Source organism: Labeo rohita, chromosome 17 (genome assembly GCF_022985175.1).
Source record: "Labeo rohita strain BAU-BD-2019 chromosome 17, IGBB_LRoh.1.0, whole genome shotgun sequence".
Taxonomy (NCBI): domain Eukaryota; kingdom Metazoa; phylum Chordata; class Actinopteri; order Cypriniformes; family Cyprinidae; genus Labeo; species Labeo rohita.
The window spans coordinates 562254-579391 of NC_066885.1; the positions used below are offsets into that span (position 1 = coordinate 562254).

Sequence of the window (17138 nt, forward strand, 5' to 3'; positions counted from 1 at the left end):
GCAGTATGAGATGATGTAATGATGGTGTGACTGTTAGAGTTTCTCTCGCAGCTCCTCAATCTGACGCTCAGTCGCTCTCATCAGATCATCGTATGAATGTGTGTGTGAGACTTACTGGACCCTTCCTCCGTCACCATCCCCAAACCCTCAGCCTTATTCTGACGCTCGAACGCGTTCAGATCCAAAACACTGCACAAACACAACCAACACACACAGGGATGTCTGTAAGTCACTTTGGATAAAAGCATCTGCTAAACGCATACATGTAAATAACACTGAATCACATTCACTGACTACATTTACATGCACATTAATATTCCAACATAATCTGAATCTGGCATCATTCAGAGTCATGTAAACCACACAATCTGATTGCAAATGTAATATGATGTGCATGTAAACTCATTCAGTGTGACATGAAACGCTAGTGAGAGAATCAGCGATCACCTGCACGACTGCATCAGCCCTGACAGACTCTTAAAGAATCCCACGTCTCGCTTCTCCTTCAGATAGTCCAGCATTTTCTGTGTGGTAAAATGTGAATCACTCATGATTGATTAATGATAAAGCACCTGAATAAATGTGTTCAATAATGACAGAAGTCTCCAGTGTCGCACCTGCTGGACTATGATGTTTCCGCCGTTGAGAACGGAGATGCCGAGCTTCAGCGTGAAGGTGACCATCGAACCCAAACGACCTGAAACACCATCAAAACACACACACACTCAGTGATGATGATCACTCAGATACTCTGTGTGTGTGTGTGTGTGTGTTCGTACCTTTGCTAGCGCTGATCATCTGTAAGACCATCTCTGCTGCTCCTCTGTCATGGAGTCGGGCCTGCTGGTACAGAGTCTTCTGCTTCTCCATTTCCTTCTCCTGATCACACAAACAACACACACACATCAGATTCTGAAGATGTTTACCTGATCTAAGTGTCATATTTAGCCTCTGCTCACCTCAAATGTTTTCTCTTTTCCTTCCTCATCCTCTTCCTCATTTTCAGCACAACTCTACAGATGAAGAATAGCATCATGTGTTTATCACACGTGTCTTTCAGCATGATTGTGATTGGTCACTGTTATTAGATACCTTGCTTATTTCTAGCTGTTAATCACTAGAATTGCATTTATATTACATATTAAATCATACTGTCTTCGAGTTGATTAATTTGATCATGTAACAAACAGGACTGATTGATAATCTTGTGATGTAATGACACGCTTACCTTTGCCATCATGTCTGCGTATGCGATGTACAGCTGATCCTCCTCTAGAGAGCTGAAACCAGATCACACATCAAAACAACAGATCATTACATTCAACATGACTGCAGCACTAAAGATCCTGTTTTCCAGCTCAGACAAGGCTCAGGGGTGTCTGTGTGCCCGTGTACACGTGTGTGCTAGAGCGTGCGTTAATGTGAGAGTAATTGGCCGAGTGCAAGTGAGCACACAAGAGTAAGTTAACGTGCACGAGTGTGTGATAGTGTTTGCGAGCATGGGTGAGCATCTGTAAGTTTGAGAGAGTCCAAGTTTGTGTACAAGTGTGAGCGAATGTGCATGAGTGCAAGTTATAGTATTTGCGAGCATGAGCGCAAGTGAGTGTGTGTGCACACAAGTGAGTGTGAGCATGTGTGAATGCAGAAGTGTGAGTGAATGTCCATGAGTGTGTGATAGTGTTTGTAAGCATGGGTGAGCATGAGTGTGTGTGTGTGTTTTGTGTGTGAATAAGCATGTGCATGTGTGAAGTGAGTTCAAGTGAGTGCAAGTGTGTGTGAGTGAATGTACATGAGTGTGACTGTGATAGTGTTTATGAGCATGGGTGAGCATCTGAGTTTGAGTGTGAGTGAATGTGCATGAGTGTGATTGTGTGAGTGACAGTTTTTGTGAGTGAGCGTGCGAGAGTGTGCACGTGATTGAGTGCAAGCGTGTGTAAGCATGCAAGTGTGAGTGAGTGTGCATGAGTGTGAGTGTATGATAGTGTTTGTAAGCATGAGTGCAACTGAGTGTGTGTGCATGCGCATGAGTGAGGGTGAGCATGTGTGAGTGCACAAGCGTGAGTGAACGTGCATGAGTGTGACATAGTGTTTGTGAGCATGGGTAAGTGTCTGAATTTAAGTGTGTGTGCGCATGAGTGCAAGTGAGTTAATGTGCATGAGTGCAAGTGAATGTGTGAGAGTGTGTGTGTGTGCATGAGTGTGATTGTATTCATGAGCATGAGTGTCCGTGAGTTTGCATGAGTGCAAGTGAGAGTTAACATGCATGAGTGCAAGAGAGTGTGTGTGAAGTGAGTTTGAGTGAGTGCAAGTGTGTGTAAGTGAATGTGCAAGAGTGTGACTGTGATAGTGTTTGCGAGCATGGGTCACCATCTGTGAGTCTGAGTGATAGTATTTATGAGTGAGTGTCCGTGAGTGTGAGTTAACATGCATAAGTGCAAGAGCGTGCAAGTGTGTTGTGAGTTTGAGTGAGTCCGAATGTTGTCCAAATGAATGAGTGTGACTGTGATAGTGTTTGTGAGCATGGGTGAGCATCTGTGAGTTTGAGTGTGTGTGTGTGTGTGGGAGTTAATGTGCATGAGTGCAAGTGAGCGTGAGTGTGTGCACGATTGTGTGCGAGCATGTGTAAGCGTGCAAGTGTGAGTGTTTATGAGCATGCGTGAGTGTCCGTGAGTTTGCATGACTGCAAGTGAGTGTGAGAGTGTGCAGGAGTGTGTGTGTAAGCATGGGTGAGCATCTGTGAGTTTGAGTGAGTGCAAGTGAGTGCGAGTGAATGTGCGTGAGTGTGAGTATTTTTGTGACAGTGTGTGTGTGTGTGTTCACCTGCGTTCTGTCAGCGCATTGTGACTAAAGTGCAGGATGAGTTGATGAAGAGGGTCCGGCTGAGTGTCTGTGATCTCCTCCTCCTCTTCATCAGTTTTCGGCTGTGTCTTCTTCACACACACACACACACACACAAACAAACATGACACACTTCAGCCTTTAATATCAGCTACATAACCACAGTGCTGATCATATCTCTCATCTCTCACTGATCAATTATCACCAGTGAATCCGCTCATCTCATCCCCTCAGTGACGATCACTGTATCTCTATATCTTACAATGACGTGCAGAGAACACTGTTACAGTAAAGTACTGTGGAGGTACCATGGTACTTTGATATATATATATACATGATTACATGGTGTTTCAATAGCATCATACCATAGTATAAGGTTTCCCAAACTGGGGTTTGAGCTGATGAAAACTAACAATTTTTAATTAAACTAATAAATAATGAATAAAAATGTACAATTAAAATGATAAACATTTTTATGCTAAAACATACTTTAATTGCACGTTTATGATTTAATTATTAGTGTTTTATTTTGATCGTTTCAAAATCAACTGTCAATCAAAATAAAACTAATTCTGAACTAAATCATAAAATTAAAATAAATAATTTTAATATAAAAACAATCAAAATAAAATACTAAATGTTTTGCTTTAAAATTGTTCATTTGCATATCATTTGCATGTTTAATTATTACTGTTTTGATTGTTTTTATTTTAACATTTATTCATTTAATTCAAGAATACAAAAATTAAATCCATAAAAAAGTAGAATTAAAAAAATGTGGCTTTTAAAGCAATTCAAATAAAACACCTACTAAAAAAAGATTAAATATTTTATTTGTTTATTTACATTTCATGTGAGCATGAATGCACATGAGAGAACCTTGAACATGCAAACATCTTGAAAACCATTAACAATTAAAATATTCACTTAAAAATCTCAAAGAGACTTCAAGTAAATATTTTAGGTCAAACGGGTTGCACTAGTACTAGTGTGAAATGACTCATGCAGCACCACGGTCCTGTCATTCATGCGGTGAGAGTTAGTGATGATCAGATGAGCTGCTTTCAGTAGGTGAAGCATTAATACACTGAACAGAACCAGCATGCATCACTGCAGGAAATAAAGAAAGAGGAAACACCACGGTTTGACCCTCTAGAGTGTTTAAGGATAGATTACTCCATAAATTGCATTAAAATGCACTATTTTACGCCACGTTGCAGTAAAAGTGCAATCAGTGTGTGCACGCCAACAACTAAAATATAAAAATTAACCTGAAGTTAAATAGAAATACTAAAAAAATGAATACAAATGCCAAAAGCACATAAAAAATTACTAAAACTTAAACTAAATTAAATAAAACTAAAAGCCAACAGCAATAACTAAAAAAATGCTATAATACTATATAAATACAAAAAAATTGTTAGATTTTTTATTGTCTTTATTTTGAAATTACTGTCAAAACAAAATTAATTCAATAATTTAAAGCATAAAAATAAAATATTTTTAAATAAAAACACTAAAATTAAATGTAATATACATCATTTTAAAATAAAAATGATCAAAATTCTTACTAAAAAAGACAAAATATTTTATGCAATCATCGCATATCTACTATAGGTTTATTGAGACGTCTTTTAGCAGTAGCTCAGAGCCACAGACAAAAAAAAGACTTGCGTTTGGCTTCACAGCGTCCCGTGTGGAAACCAGCGGCTCACCTTACCCCAGATCACCCATCATTACTTACTGCCAAATCCTGCACTAGCTTCTCCTCAAACGAGTACATCTCTGCCTCTATCCAGAGCCGCTGGTAGCCCGTGAGGAACAGGTTAATAGAGCGATGCCTGAGACGGGAGGAGGAGAGAGCAGACACGGTTAGCAGGGAGCAGCCTGGGAAACAGGAAGGGCTGGAGGGTTCGTTAGTCAGTTAGTTAGTTAGTTAGGGTTCATCTGACCGCTCATCCAAACCATGGCTCAGGAACGGGAGTTTGAGAGAGCATAGCGAGCGTTTTCTGAGCGTTACGTTACCGTTAGCACAGCCAGCAGACCGTCACTCTCAGAACTCGCGTGAATTCTGCCCAGCCAAAAGTGACGGTACGAATTCAGGAAGTAAATATTAATTTTGTGCCTGAGAACAGGGACGTGATGAGGAGAGGAAACAAGAGACAAGAAATAAAAGCACATCCTACAAATCAAACTACTGATTCGACAACAATATTTGAGCACAGACGGCACACTCTTAAAAAAAAAAAAAAAAAAAAAAAAAAAAAAATATATTTTTAACAATATCTTTTTATTTTTAACTATTTAAATACTTTTTTAAAATTAAATTAATATATATATATATATATATATATATATATATACACATACATTCACACACACACACACACACAGACAGATGTTCAACCTCTGCTCATGGTTTGGGTCTCAATGTGATGAACAATCAGAATCAAATGTGTCAGAAGACAGAAACCGACGGACAGCTGGACGGTCCAGACGTGTTACCTGGGCAGGTTGTAGAGCGGTGCCATTCTGAAACACGCCACAACGGCTCGCTTCCGCTGCTTAGACAGCAACTTCTGCCAAACACACTTCTTAGAGCGCAACGGCTGCTCAACCTGAACACAGACAGACACAGAGACAGTGCTGAGTTCATTCTGACATACTACACTAGTAATTAAAAAAATAATAATAAAAAAAAAAAAAAATAAACAAATAAAAACAAAACACCAAAAATTAATTACATGAAAATGTCAAATTAAAATAAATGATTTTAAAATTAAAAAAAAATAAATAAAACACTAGTAATGAATTAAAAATGTAAAAGAGAAAATTTTTAAATAAAAACAATAAAATTAGACTAATAATTATTAAAGAAAATCTATTTAAAATACAACTTTAAAACACTAGCAATTAATTTAAATAAAAATAAAAACTGCTAAAAAATATTAATTAAAAAAAAATGAAAAATATGCATGTTATGGTTATTAACCAACATCAGAGAACTGTGAACTTGAATTGTGTGTTGTACTCTCAGGGCGATAACTGAGCTCCGTGGGTTTCAGCTAATGAAGATGTTTGGGAATCTGATCTAAAAATGCAAAATTCAAAAGATATTAATCTGTATATTTGTATGCCACTGGTGGAGCTGCTGTACATGTGACAGAATGATACGTGTTTCATCAGTGAGTGATGTGATGTGATGTGATGTGACCTGTTCCAGATGGAAGACAGCGGCTGAGATGCTCTGTATTCTCTCGATACTCCGATCCGGATCTGAAGTGTCCTCCGTCTTCACCATCACGTCCTTATAGAGGTTGAGCTGCCACTGGACGGCTGGATCTGCAGACTGTGTCAGTCAAGTCAAGTCACCTTTCTTTATATAGCGCTTTTAACAATACAGTGTCAGAACACAGAGACTCCAGTGACCACTGATGGGTGAGTGTGCGTGAGTAAATGTGAGTCTGTGTGTGAGTTTGTGAAAGTGAGTCAATGAGTGTGTGTGTGTGTGTGTGTGTGTGTTCAGGACTGACCTTCTCCTGCAGGTGTAGGTTCTGTCTGATGTGCTCCTTCACCTCCTCATCTGTGTCTCTCTACAACCCAAACAAAACCATCAAATCACACACACACACAGACAAACACACACAGCGGCAACCTTTGACCCCTGACCCCCGTGACCCCCGTACCAGGCCGTATCGTGTCTTGGCCAGCATGATGAGCTCCTGGTCTCCCGGCGTGCACATGTTCAGACCGATGGGCAGCATCTTCTTCAGCGCCGCCACGATCAGAGACGTCTGGATGGAGTAAAAGTCTCCGCGCCGCTTCTTATGCTTCCGCTCCTGATCCTGACCTCCAGCCTGACACAGACACACCCGGCAATAAATAAAAATGATTATAGAGCTCAAACACAGATCTGATGAACAAATAACCCTCCAGAAGCTTCTGCTGTCTGATGACTATTCATAAAGTTGAAAAACATTTCAAGAAAACACCAACACAAGACACAGCAGAAGAACCGAGACATCAGAGACGACCGCATCTGACATACGAGACACCACCGCAACACGACACACACGAGCTTTAACCACTGCATCATCTCATCTCAACAACAACAACAACAACGACACAAAACTGAAATGCGAACGCTGTGATTCTTCTGATTAAGCTGCTGCGCTCGTTCTCTGATGAATCCTGACAGACCGACAGCAGAACACTCCAGAAAGAAGCTTTCAGAAAATCCAGGAATCATGCCGAAGTAAACACACGTAACCGTACGGGAGTATCTGACAGTAAAACGCTCATGCAGATCGAGTGCTAGAGCGGAACTGAATCAGCGGTGACTGTAACGAAGCCGAAAGGACACGCGTGCGTTCGCTGATCTGACTGACGCCGCTGCAGACAGACATGACAGAGAAAGACAGACGTGATCAGAGCTCATGCACGCTCACTGTACCTTGGGTAGGAATGACTGTGCATGAAGGAGAAAGACAGAACAAGAGTTAGAGCAAGACATTCACACAGGAAACGCTCAAGAAAATATTCCATCACTCATTAACCACATCAAAGGCAGTGATTATACAGGAAAACGTCTGTCAATCCAAACAGGACTGAGTTTGCTTTGAGAGATTGGAATAATATTTTCCATTTCCTGTGAGAGTTATTCAATGTATTGGGTTATCAATGTGCATTTTATCACTGGATCGAAAGCTATATTAGTTCTGTTAGAAAAATAATCATTCAAATTAAAGAAATAATTAAACAATTTAAAAATAAATAATTTCAAAATGAAAACAAAATACAAAAACTTAAATTAATGTAAAATAAATTACAAATTCGTTTAGAAACAATTCATGATTAAAAATAAATATCAAAAAACAATTGAACAAATCAAAATAAAAACTATTAAAGCAATGTACAATTAAAAAATATACATAAATATACATACATTTAAAATACTAAAAATCACAATCAAACAGTAATAAAATAAAAACAATAAAACTAAAATGTTCAAAAATTATTTAAAAAAAAATATTTTAAAATAAAATCCATTAATTAAATCAATGTAAAATTAAAAAATATATACATATATATACATAAATAAAATACAAAACAATCAAAATCAAACAGTCATAAAATAAAAATGTGAAACTAAAATGTTACAAAAATTTAACAATCAATCGAAAATGTGAAATAATTAATTAAATCAATGTAAAATTTAAAAACATATACATAAACTAAAATACAAAATTAAAACTATTACATCAATGTACAATTAAAAATATATACATCAATATACAGAAATTTAAAATACTAAAAATCAAAGTCATAAAATAAAAATGTAAAACTAAAATGTTACTAAAATTAAACGACAATCAATCAAAAATGTGAAATAAAATTGTAAAATTATTTTAAAATAAAACAATTAAATCAATGTAAAATTTAATATATACATAAATATACATAACTAAAATACAAAAAAATCAGTCAAATATAAATGTGAAACTAAAATTTTACAAAAATTAAACAACAATCAATTAAAAATATAAGATAAAATTGTAAAATTATTTTAAAATAAAACCTATTTATTAAATCAATGTAAAATGTAAAAATATATACATAAACACACATAACTTTAAAATACAAAACAATCAAAATCAAAGAGTCATAAAATAAAAATGTGAAACTAAAATATTACAAAAATGTGAAATAAAATTGTAAAATTATTTTAAAATAAAACCTATTAATTAAATCAATGTACAATTTTAAACTATATACATAAATATACATAACTAAAATATAAAACAATCAAAATCAGTCATAAAATAAAAAATGTAAAGCCAAAATATTACAAAAATTAAACAGTAAATCAAAAATGTTAAAATAAAATAGTAAAATTATTTTAAAATAAAACCTATTAATTAAATCAGTGTAAAATGTCAAAATACACACATAAATTTAAATTACAAAAATCAAAATCAAACAGTCATAAAATAAAAATCTAAAACTAAAATATTACTAAAACTAATAAAAAATGTGAAATAAAAATAAAAATATAAAAATAAAATAAAAATGCTTTAATCCTTTCAAAATAATACACAAATCAAAAGAAGAACTTAAATTTAATTTAAATAAGTTCCAGTAATATAGCTTTACGTTAAAGAACACATGCATTTAGTCAATCTGAGAATGTGTGTGACGGGTTTATGAGCTTTCATTTGTTCTCCTATGAAAACAAATCTAATGATCTGGTGATGTCTTAGTATGTGAGGGAGTTCATGTGTGATATTAGTGAATAATGACAGGTTTAGTGTGCATTTATGAAGGGGAATGTGCCATGAAAGATTAAAACTGTCAGTCTGTAGCTCAGGTTTGCCTTCACAAGCAGCTCATATATGTATGTATATATATGTATATATATCATTATCCTGCTCAATAAAACATTCACTTCTGTAATCAGACACATAATGGCCATCAAACGTTTGGGATTTTTTAAAGAAGTGTCTTGTGCTCACCAAAACTGCATTTATTTGATCAAAAACAGAGACATATTATTACAATTCAAAATAACTGTTTTCTGTGTGAGTATGTGTTAAAATGTAATTTATTGCTGTGATTAAAGCTGAATTTTCAGCATCATTTCTGATTTTTATTTCAGTGCTGAAGTGATGTGACTGTAGCTGATCTGTGCGCAGTTTGAGCTCGTTTGAGCTCGTACCTTCGCCATCTTGGTTTTACTGTCGCCGGTGAGAAACGACAGATTGTTGATCTCATTCTGAACAACAAAGTTCTGCTCTTCCCTCTTGAAGTTCTGCAGAGAAACACAGGCAGCGCAGCATCTTTAGCTCCTAATGTGTGATTAAAATAACAAGAACTCCATCATGTGACATTATAGCCTCATAAAGCTGCCAACGCTCTCGCTCTTACGTGGGATTTACACCACAGGATGAAGATTTCTGCCACCATCCTGAAGAGCTCATTAGAATCCGCGTCCGGTTCCTTCAGCCACCGAGACCTGAAACCACACAACAGCAGATCAGATCAGATGAACGACACGCATCTACAGCTCACGGCACTCACGTCATCGGGTACATCACAAAAAAAAAAAAACCTAATAAATAATGAAATCATAAATAAAAAAAAAAAAAAAAAAAAAAAATTAAATAATTTTGTTTAATATAAAAATTAAAAAGTCAATGAAATAAAAATAAATATAAATATATAAAAAACTTATAATAATATTAAATTAATAATTTTAAAACAACTGTCAAAATATAAAAAAATAAATCAAAATGTGAAACCTAAAAAAATTATAATTTTAATAAATAAGCTTACTAGTAAAAAAGTAAAACTATAATAATTTTTAATAATCAAAATATAACAATACAAAAGTACAACTGAAAATAAAAAGCTAATAATGAAATCAGTGTGAAACGGAAAAACTTTATAATTTATTAAATAAAATGTAAAAATGTAATCAAAATTTGATTGATTTGAATTAAAATAAAATTAATGTAAATAAGTTTACAAAAAGAAAAAAAAAGAAAAACGTTCAAATCATTTTAAAGCAAATTCTCAAAATAATAAAAAAAAACTATTAAATCATAATGTAAAACTTACATTAAAATGAAACACTAATAATTCAATCATTATTATGTAAAATTAAATTCAAATAATCAAAAATAAAACATTTACTAACAATTTATAATTTAATTTATAATTTTAATAAACTTATTAATAAAAATGTAAAACCAAAATATTAAAGAAAAATCTAAATAAAACACTCAATAATAAAAAATGTAAAACTAAAATAATCATTATAAACTAAAAAATCCAAATAAAAAGCTAATCATTAAATCAATGTGAAACTGAAATACTTTATAATTTAATAAATAAAATAAAAAAATGAATCAAAATTCTTACAATTTTGAATTAAAATTAAAATATTGTAAATAAGTTTACAAAAAGAAAACACAACACTAATAAAAACACTCAAATAATTTTTAAAAACTGTCAAAATAAAAAAATATTAAATCACAACGTAAAACAAATTAAAATAAAACACAGATTATTCCATCATAAATATGTAAAACTAAAATAAAAAAAGATCACAATAAAAAATAAATAATAAAAAATGTACAACTAAAATAAATAATTTTAATAAAAAAAATACTTTATAATTTCATAAATAAAATAATAAAATAATTAATGAAAATGAATACAATTCTGAATTGAAGTTAAAATAATTTTAAAACAAACTGACAAAATAATAAAAAAAAAACTATTAAATCATAATATAAAACCTAAATTAAAACAGTAAGAATTCAATAATATGTCAAATTAAAATCAAATAATCAAAATAAAACATTTACTAACAATTTATAATTTTAGTAATAAATAAACACTGCGTGTTGGTTGAGGTGACCTGTTGTTGTCGACGTAGCGGATGAGCATGGGGTAGAAGGCGTACAGGTCTCTGCACAGCACCGCAAACTCATCCAGGATCAGAAGCTCCGCCTCCTGGGTGTCGCCCTTCCCGTCGGCTTTCAGAAGCTCCTCCTCCGCCACCACCTTCACCGTCTTCTTCTTCAGCTTCTCCAGCGTGGGCAGGAAGTGCGTCTTCAGCAGGTCGGCGCGCGCCTTACTGATGATGGGCTGAGCGTACACTACAACACACACGTCACACACTACAGCCCTGTTCTGAAGTACACACTACATCTGATGAGAAACGGATCCCGCTTCATTTCGCACACACGTTTTCATCTACTATATAGTAGAGACGCAGAGAACGTGTCGGAATTCTTCAGTATTCATGAATGTGATTAGTTTGATCAAAACAGTATGTTATGTAATACACACACAGTAACTCACACTAATGCCTGAATGTCTAATGCATTAGACGACTGAAGAAGTAACATAATCTTTCTTAAAGTTTTAGTACTTCTGTTATTGTCATTTTTATTATTATTATTATTATTATTTTTTATTTATTTTTAATATTTCTATATGGTTTTAATTAAATAAAGCAATGATTTTTGAGTTCATAGAAGTGTCATTTTGAGATACCAGTATAGTTTCTAGTAATATTTTAAATAAATTTTAATTTTAAAGTTTTAGCACTTTTGTTGTATTTTTTTTTTGTCATTTGTATTATTTTATTAAATACCATCTATGTCGTTTATTAGTTATTAAATAATAATGTAATATTGATTTTTGAGTTCATTAGGGTTAGGGTTATTATTATGGGGTTTTTTTACATTTTAATTGTAAAGCCTCAGTACTTTTGTTGTTAATTGTTGTTTTTCTTACTATTTTTATATATAGTTTTTATTAAATAATAATGAGCTCATGACAATATTATTTAGAATAATATTATTTTATATATATTATTTTATTTTTACTTGTATTATTTTTAAATTTATAGTTTTTATATAAATAAATACAATAAATGAATATAATTTAATATAGTTTATATTAAATTAAAAATATTAAAATAATTCCTATTAAAATAATGTAATATAATTGTTATATATATTTTTTTAATTTTTAGTTCCTTTGTTGTGTTTACACTTTTTTTAAAACTTAAATAAATATAATAAAATAATTTAATTTAAAATATTTTATATTAAAATAATTTAAATGAAAAATATGAAAATATTAAAATTAATATTTATTAAAATAATGTAATACAATTTTTATATAAAATGTAATCTTTTTTAGTCAATGACTTATTTTGAGATACTAATCTATTTTTTTAATAATATTTAGAATTAATTTTTATTTTTTACATTTTAATTGTAAAGCCTTAGTACTTTTGTTGTTAACTGTTATTTTTATTTTTACATAGTTTTTATTAAATAATGCTATGATGATTTTTGATTTATTTATATATATATTATATCATTTTGAGATACTATTTATTTAAGTATGCCTCATATTTTTATATATAATAAATATAATACAATAATATAATTTAATATAATTTATATTAAAATCATTTAAATTAAAACCTAAAAAAAAATAATATTAAGATATTGTATATAATTTTTATATAATAAAATGCAATTTTTTTTCAGTTCATGACTAATTTTAAGATACTACTCTATTTTTTAAATTAATATTTCAAATTCATTTTTGAATTGTTCCATTTTATTTCAATTTTAAGGTTTTAATATTTTGCCATGTTTTATTATTATTCTTATTAAATATGTCTATACAGGTTTTAGTTATTTTAGTACTTCAACCTGATAAATGTCAGCAACTTGCTGAAATCAGTTTAAGTATGTGACAGAGATGACTGCTGACGCATTATGGGACATCGATGACTCACCTGCGATGCGCTTCATCCAGGAGGCCTCGTCGATGCCCAGGTTGCTGTTGAGGATCTTGAGGATGTTCCCCAGGATGAGGCTGAGGTGCTCGGAGGTGACGGTGGTGCTGCAGACGGACGCGGGCCGGTTCTCCGGTCCTCTTTCCCACCAGTACGACAGATAGTTACACAGCATGGGCAGAACCACCTCGATGACGTGCGGCATCTCCGTGTAGCGCGCGCCCGACTCCGACATGTCATTGATGTCCTTCATCAGACCGTCCAGACGAGGCATCTCGGGACACACGTCCTCCACCGACTCCGGCAAACCCACCACTGAACAACACAAACACAAACTACTCCAAAAAATGACCCTGAACCACAAAACCAGGCTTAAGTAGCACAGGTATATTTGTGATTTCTAATCGTGATTACAATTACAGATGCCACAATTATGTAATCGTTCAAAGGCACAATTACAAAAAACTCACAAAATTCACTTGCATTATTCTGCTTTCTTAAGATGTGTGTGTGTGTGAGAGAGAGTGTGTGTATTTTTCCTACAGGTTTTTTTTTCTCTCAATGTTTTAATTTTTTTTTTTTACTTTTTTTTTGTATTTAAAGAAACTATATATAAAAATGTGGCATGCAGTTGCTTCAAACAATGGTATAAAGCTATTCAAAACATCATTCAATGTCAATTGTGATAATCGTAATTAATAATCACAATTACAATTTCAAGGGAATAATCGACAGTTATGATTTTTGTCACAATCGTGCCCCAATGTAGATATTAACACAAACTACAATAGCACATCAATACCAGAAGAATAAGACTGATTTGATTTTTTTGCATTACAGTAATAAGACCTTGGGAGAAAACATATTTAACAGTGATTATAATAAAGAAAAATGGTTAAATAAGGTTTATGGTTTTGAATATTTATTAAATCATAATGTAAAACTTACAACAACTTTCAATACAACTCTAATAATTCAATCATAAATATGTAAAATTAAAATCAAACATTTACTAACAATTTATAATTTTATAATAATAAAATTATTATAAAACTTACTAATAAAAATGTAACACTAAAATATTTTTAAAAATCAAAATAAAACACTCGGTAATAACAAAAAATACACAACTGAAACAAATAATTGTACATTTAAAAAAAATCCAAATAAAAAGCTAATAATTAGGTTAAGCGTACAATTTTAATACCTTATAATGTAATAAATACAATTAAAAATTAAATTAAAATTTTGAATTAAAGTAAAATTAAAAATGTAAATAAGTTTACAAAAAGAAAACAAAAAACTAATAATAAAAACATTAAAATAATTTTAAAACAAACTGTCAAAATAATAAAAAAATTAAACCAAAATGTAAAACCCAAAAATTAAAATAAAAAATAAAAATAAAAATAAAAATAAATAAATAAAATGTAAAAATAAATCAAAACTATTTAAATTTTGAATTAAAATAAAATTAAAATAATGTAAATAAGTTTACAAAAAGAAAACAAAAAAAAAACTAATAATAAAAACAACTGTCAAAATAATAAAAAATATTAAATCATAATGTAAAACTTGAAAATTAAAACAAAACTCTAATAATTCATTCATAAATATGTATAATTAAAACCAAATAATCAAAATAAAACATTTACTAACAATTTATAATTTTAATAATAAATAAATTGTGATAATTGTAATAAATAATCGCAATTACAATTTTACGGGAGTAATTGACAATTATTATTTTTGTCCTAATCGTGCAGCCCTAATGTAAATATTAACTAGAATAGCAAATCAATACCAGAAAAATAAGACTGAATGAGATTTTTTGCATTACAAAAATAAGAACTTAGGATGAACTTTATGGTCAAATCTGATTGACATTGTTTATAGCTGTAAAGTGATGCAGACCGGTGCATGAACACAGAGATAATCTGATGTGTCAGAGACATTTGCTTTTTAGTCGTTTTAAGTCGTTTTAAGTGGTTTAGTGGTTATGTTTTCAAAAACGGCTCATCAGCGTCAGAATTTAAACCTGTACAGTAAAACATCAAAAACGAGACTCATGTGCTCACTGAGTGAATCCTAGTAAGCGCAGACCGTCAGAGGAGCGTGTTACTCACGGGCTCGTTCTCGAGACGTTTTGGTGTTGAACACGGAGCAGGGGTTGTGTGTGTTGAGCTGCGGCTCCAGAAACGCCACCGGCATCGCACCGGCTAGAGTCGCCAAACACTCGCCCAGCGCCGGCAGCTGCCTGAGACACACACACACACGCACACACACACACACGCGCACACACACACACGCGCACACACACACACACACACACACACACAGCAGCGTAAGAACACGTCAAACACGTCAACCCTCAGTCAAACACTGATCCAGCGTGTGCTCACCTTTCCACGTAGATGTTCTTCCCCGTCCCCAGCGAGTACAAACTGGTCAGGATTCGATAACACGACACCTGCACGTCATCCACTGACAAAACACACATTTATTTCATTTTATTCATATTTTATTTTGCAACATTTAACATGAACCAATAACAGGATTCGTACAGACACTGCAAAATTCCAGGACTTTTCAAGCACTACTTTTTTGATTTCAAGGACTTCAAACAGATCTCACTTATCAAACAATGTCTTTCAAATTCTAAAAAAGGGAAATTTCACTAAAAGCTTATGGATGTAATTATAATATAAGTCAGACACTGAAGTGAATCACAAATGACTCGCGATCCGCGCTTCAAAGCCCTGGCATGAATAATGATTCACAAACCAGCATTTCAGATAAGGACTCGAAGCGCGAATCATTCAATTCGCAAAATGACTCGTGAAGCCGCTCCGAAGTCCTGCTGATCTGAATCTAATGATTCGCGATTTGCGATTTGAAGTTCTGATCTAAAATCAAATGATTCGCAATCTGAAACGAATCAAATGATTTGCGATCCGCCATTTGAAGACCCGATCTGAATCAAATGATTCGCAATCCACGCTCCAAAGTTTTCCTCTGAATAATGATTCGCAAACCATCATTTCAGATAAGGAGCCGAAGTGCGGATTGCGAATCATTCAATTTGCGAAATGACTCGCGAAACCGCTCCGAAGTGATTTGCGAACCGTCATTTTAAGTCCCAAACTGAATCATTTTTAACGCAATGGTTTAACTGATTCGGAGTATCGAAAAGCTCAGTTTCACCCATCGATTTCTAAACCTGAGTCCCGATCGGAATCAAATGATTCGAGACCCGTGCTCAAAAGTGTCAAAGTGTCAGAGTCGAAGCGCGGATTGCGAATCATTCAATTCGCGAAATGATTCGCGAATCCGTTCCAAATTTAATCTAACTCAAATGATTCGCGATCTGAAGTCCACAGCTAGATCCGCAATCCACGGTCCAAAGCTCCAATCTGAATCAAATGATTCGCGAACCCGCACTAAAGTTGCGAACTGAAACAAATGATTCGCGATCCGCGCTCCAAACTTCCGCTCTGCATAATGACTCGCAAGCCATCATTTTAGATACGGAATCAAAGTGCGGATCGTGAATCATTCAATTCGCGAAATGACTCACGAACCCGCTCCGAAGTGATTCATGATTGAATTATTTCAATCATGGTTTAACTGATTCAGAGTTTCGAAAAGCTCTGTTTCACCATCACTATACGTGCTTTTTAAAATCATTACAAGCGATGTCGAAATGTGAACATGAATGTCTCTTTCTGCTCTGTTTTTTGCTAGTGAATCGCTTTGAACTGAACAATCGAAGTCGTCGATCGAATCAGTCGGAGCGGTTCCAGCGCAAACGACTCAATCAATTGATTCGGTTTGTGTGTTTCTCCATTTTTCGCGTGTTCAGTCATGTTTACACGACACTGTCAGCACTACTACTGGTTTATCTCGCAAGTTTGATGACATTAACTGAAATAAACGAAACAAGCATGATGTTTGCTAATGAAATATCCATATT

General features: G+C 33.1%; 1 protein-coding gene across 4 annotated transcripts in view; it reads right to left on the reverse strand.

The window, feature by feature from the left end:
• Positions 1–17138, reverse strand: part of LOC127180108 (ryanodine receptor 3) — a 176289-nt gene that overhangs the window by 30895 nt on the left and 128256 nt on the right. For 3 of the 4 annotated variants that reach the window (XM_051134057.1, XM_051134056.1, XM_051134055.1), the window contains 18 exons: positions 15568–15649; positions 15292–15422; positions 13166–13480; positions 11261–11501; positions 9763–9850; positions 9554–9646; positions 6525–6695; positions 6372–6431; positions 6053–6187; positions 5344–5456; positions 4583–4679; positions 2821–2930; positions 1229–1280; positions 960–1013; positions 780–879; positions 618–697; positions 448–524; positions 116–189 (listed from right to left, as the gene is read on the reverse strand). In XM_051134057.1, coding sequence (XP_050990014.1) covers positions 116–189; positions 448–524; positions 618–697; positions 780–879; positions 960–1013; positions 1229–1280; positions 2821–2930; positions 4583–4679; positions 5344–5456; positions 6053–6187; positions 6372–6431; positions 6525–6695; positions 9554–9646; positions 9763–9850; positions 11261–11501; positions 13166–13480; positions 15292–15422; positions 15568–15649 — 2073 coding nt within the window. Of the gene's footprint in view, positions 1–115; positions 190–447; positions 525–617; positions 698–779; positions 880–959; positions 1014–1228; positions 1281–2820; positions 2931–4582; positions 4680–5343; positions 5457–6052; positions 6188–6371; positions 6432–6524; positions 6696–7291; positions 7307–9553; positions 9647–9762; positions 9851–11260; positions 11502–13165; positions 13481–15291; positions 15423–15567; positions 15650–17138 lie in introns of all 4 variants that reach the window. The other variant, XM_051134053.1, reaches the window with a different exon arrangement.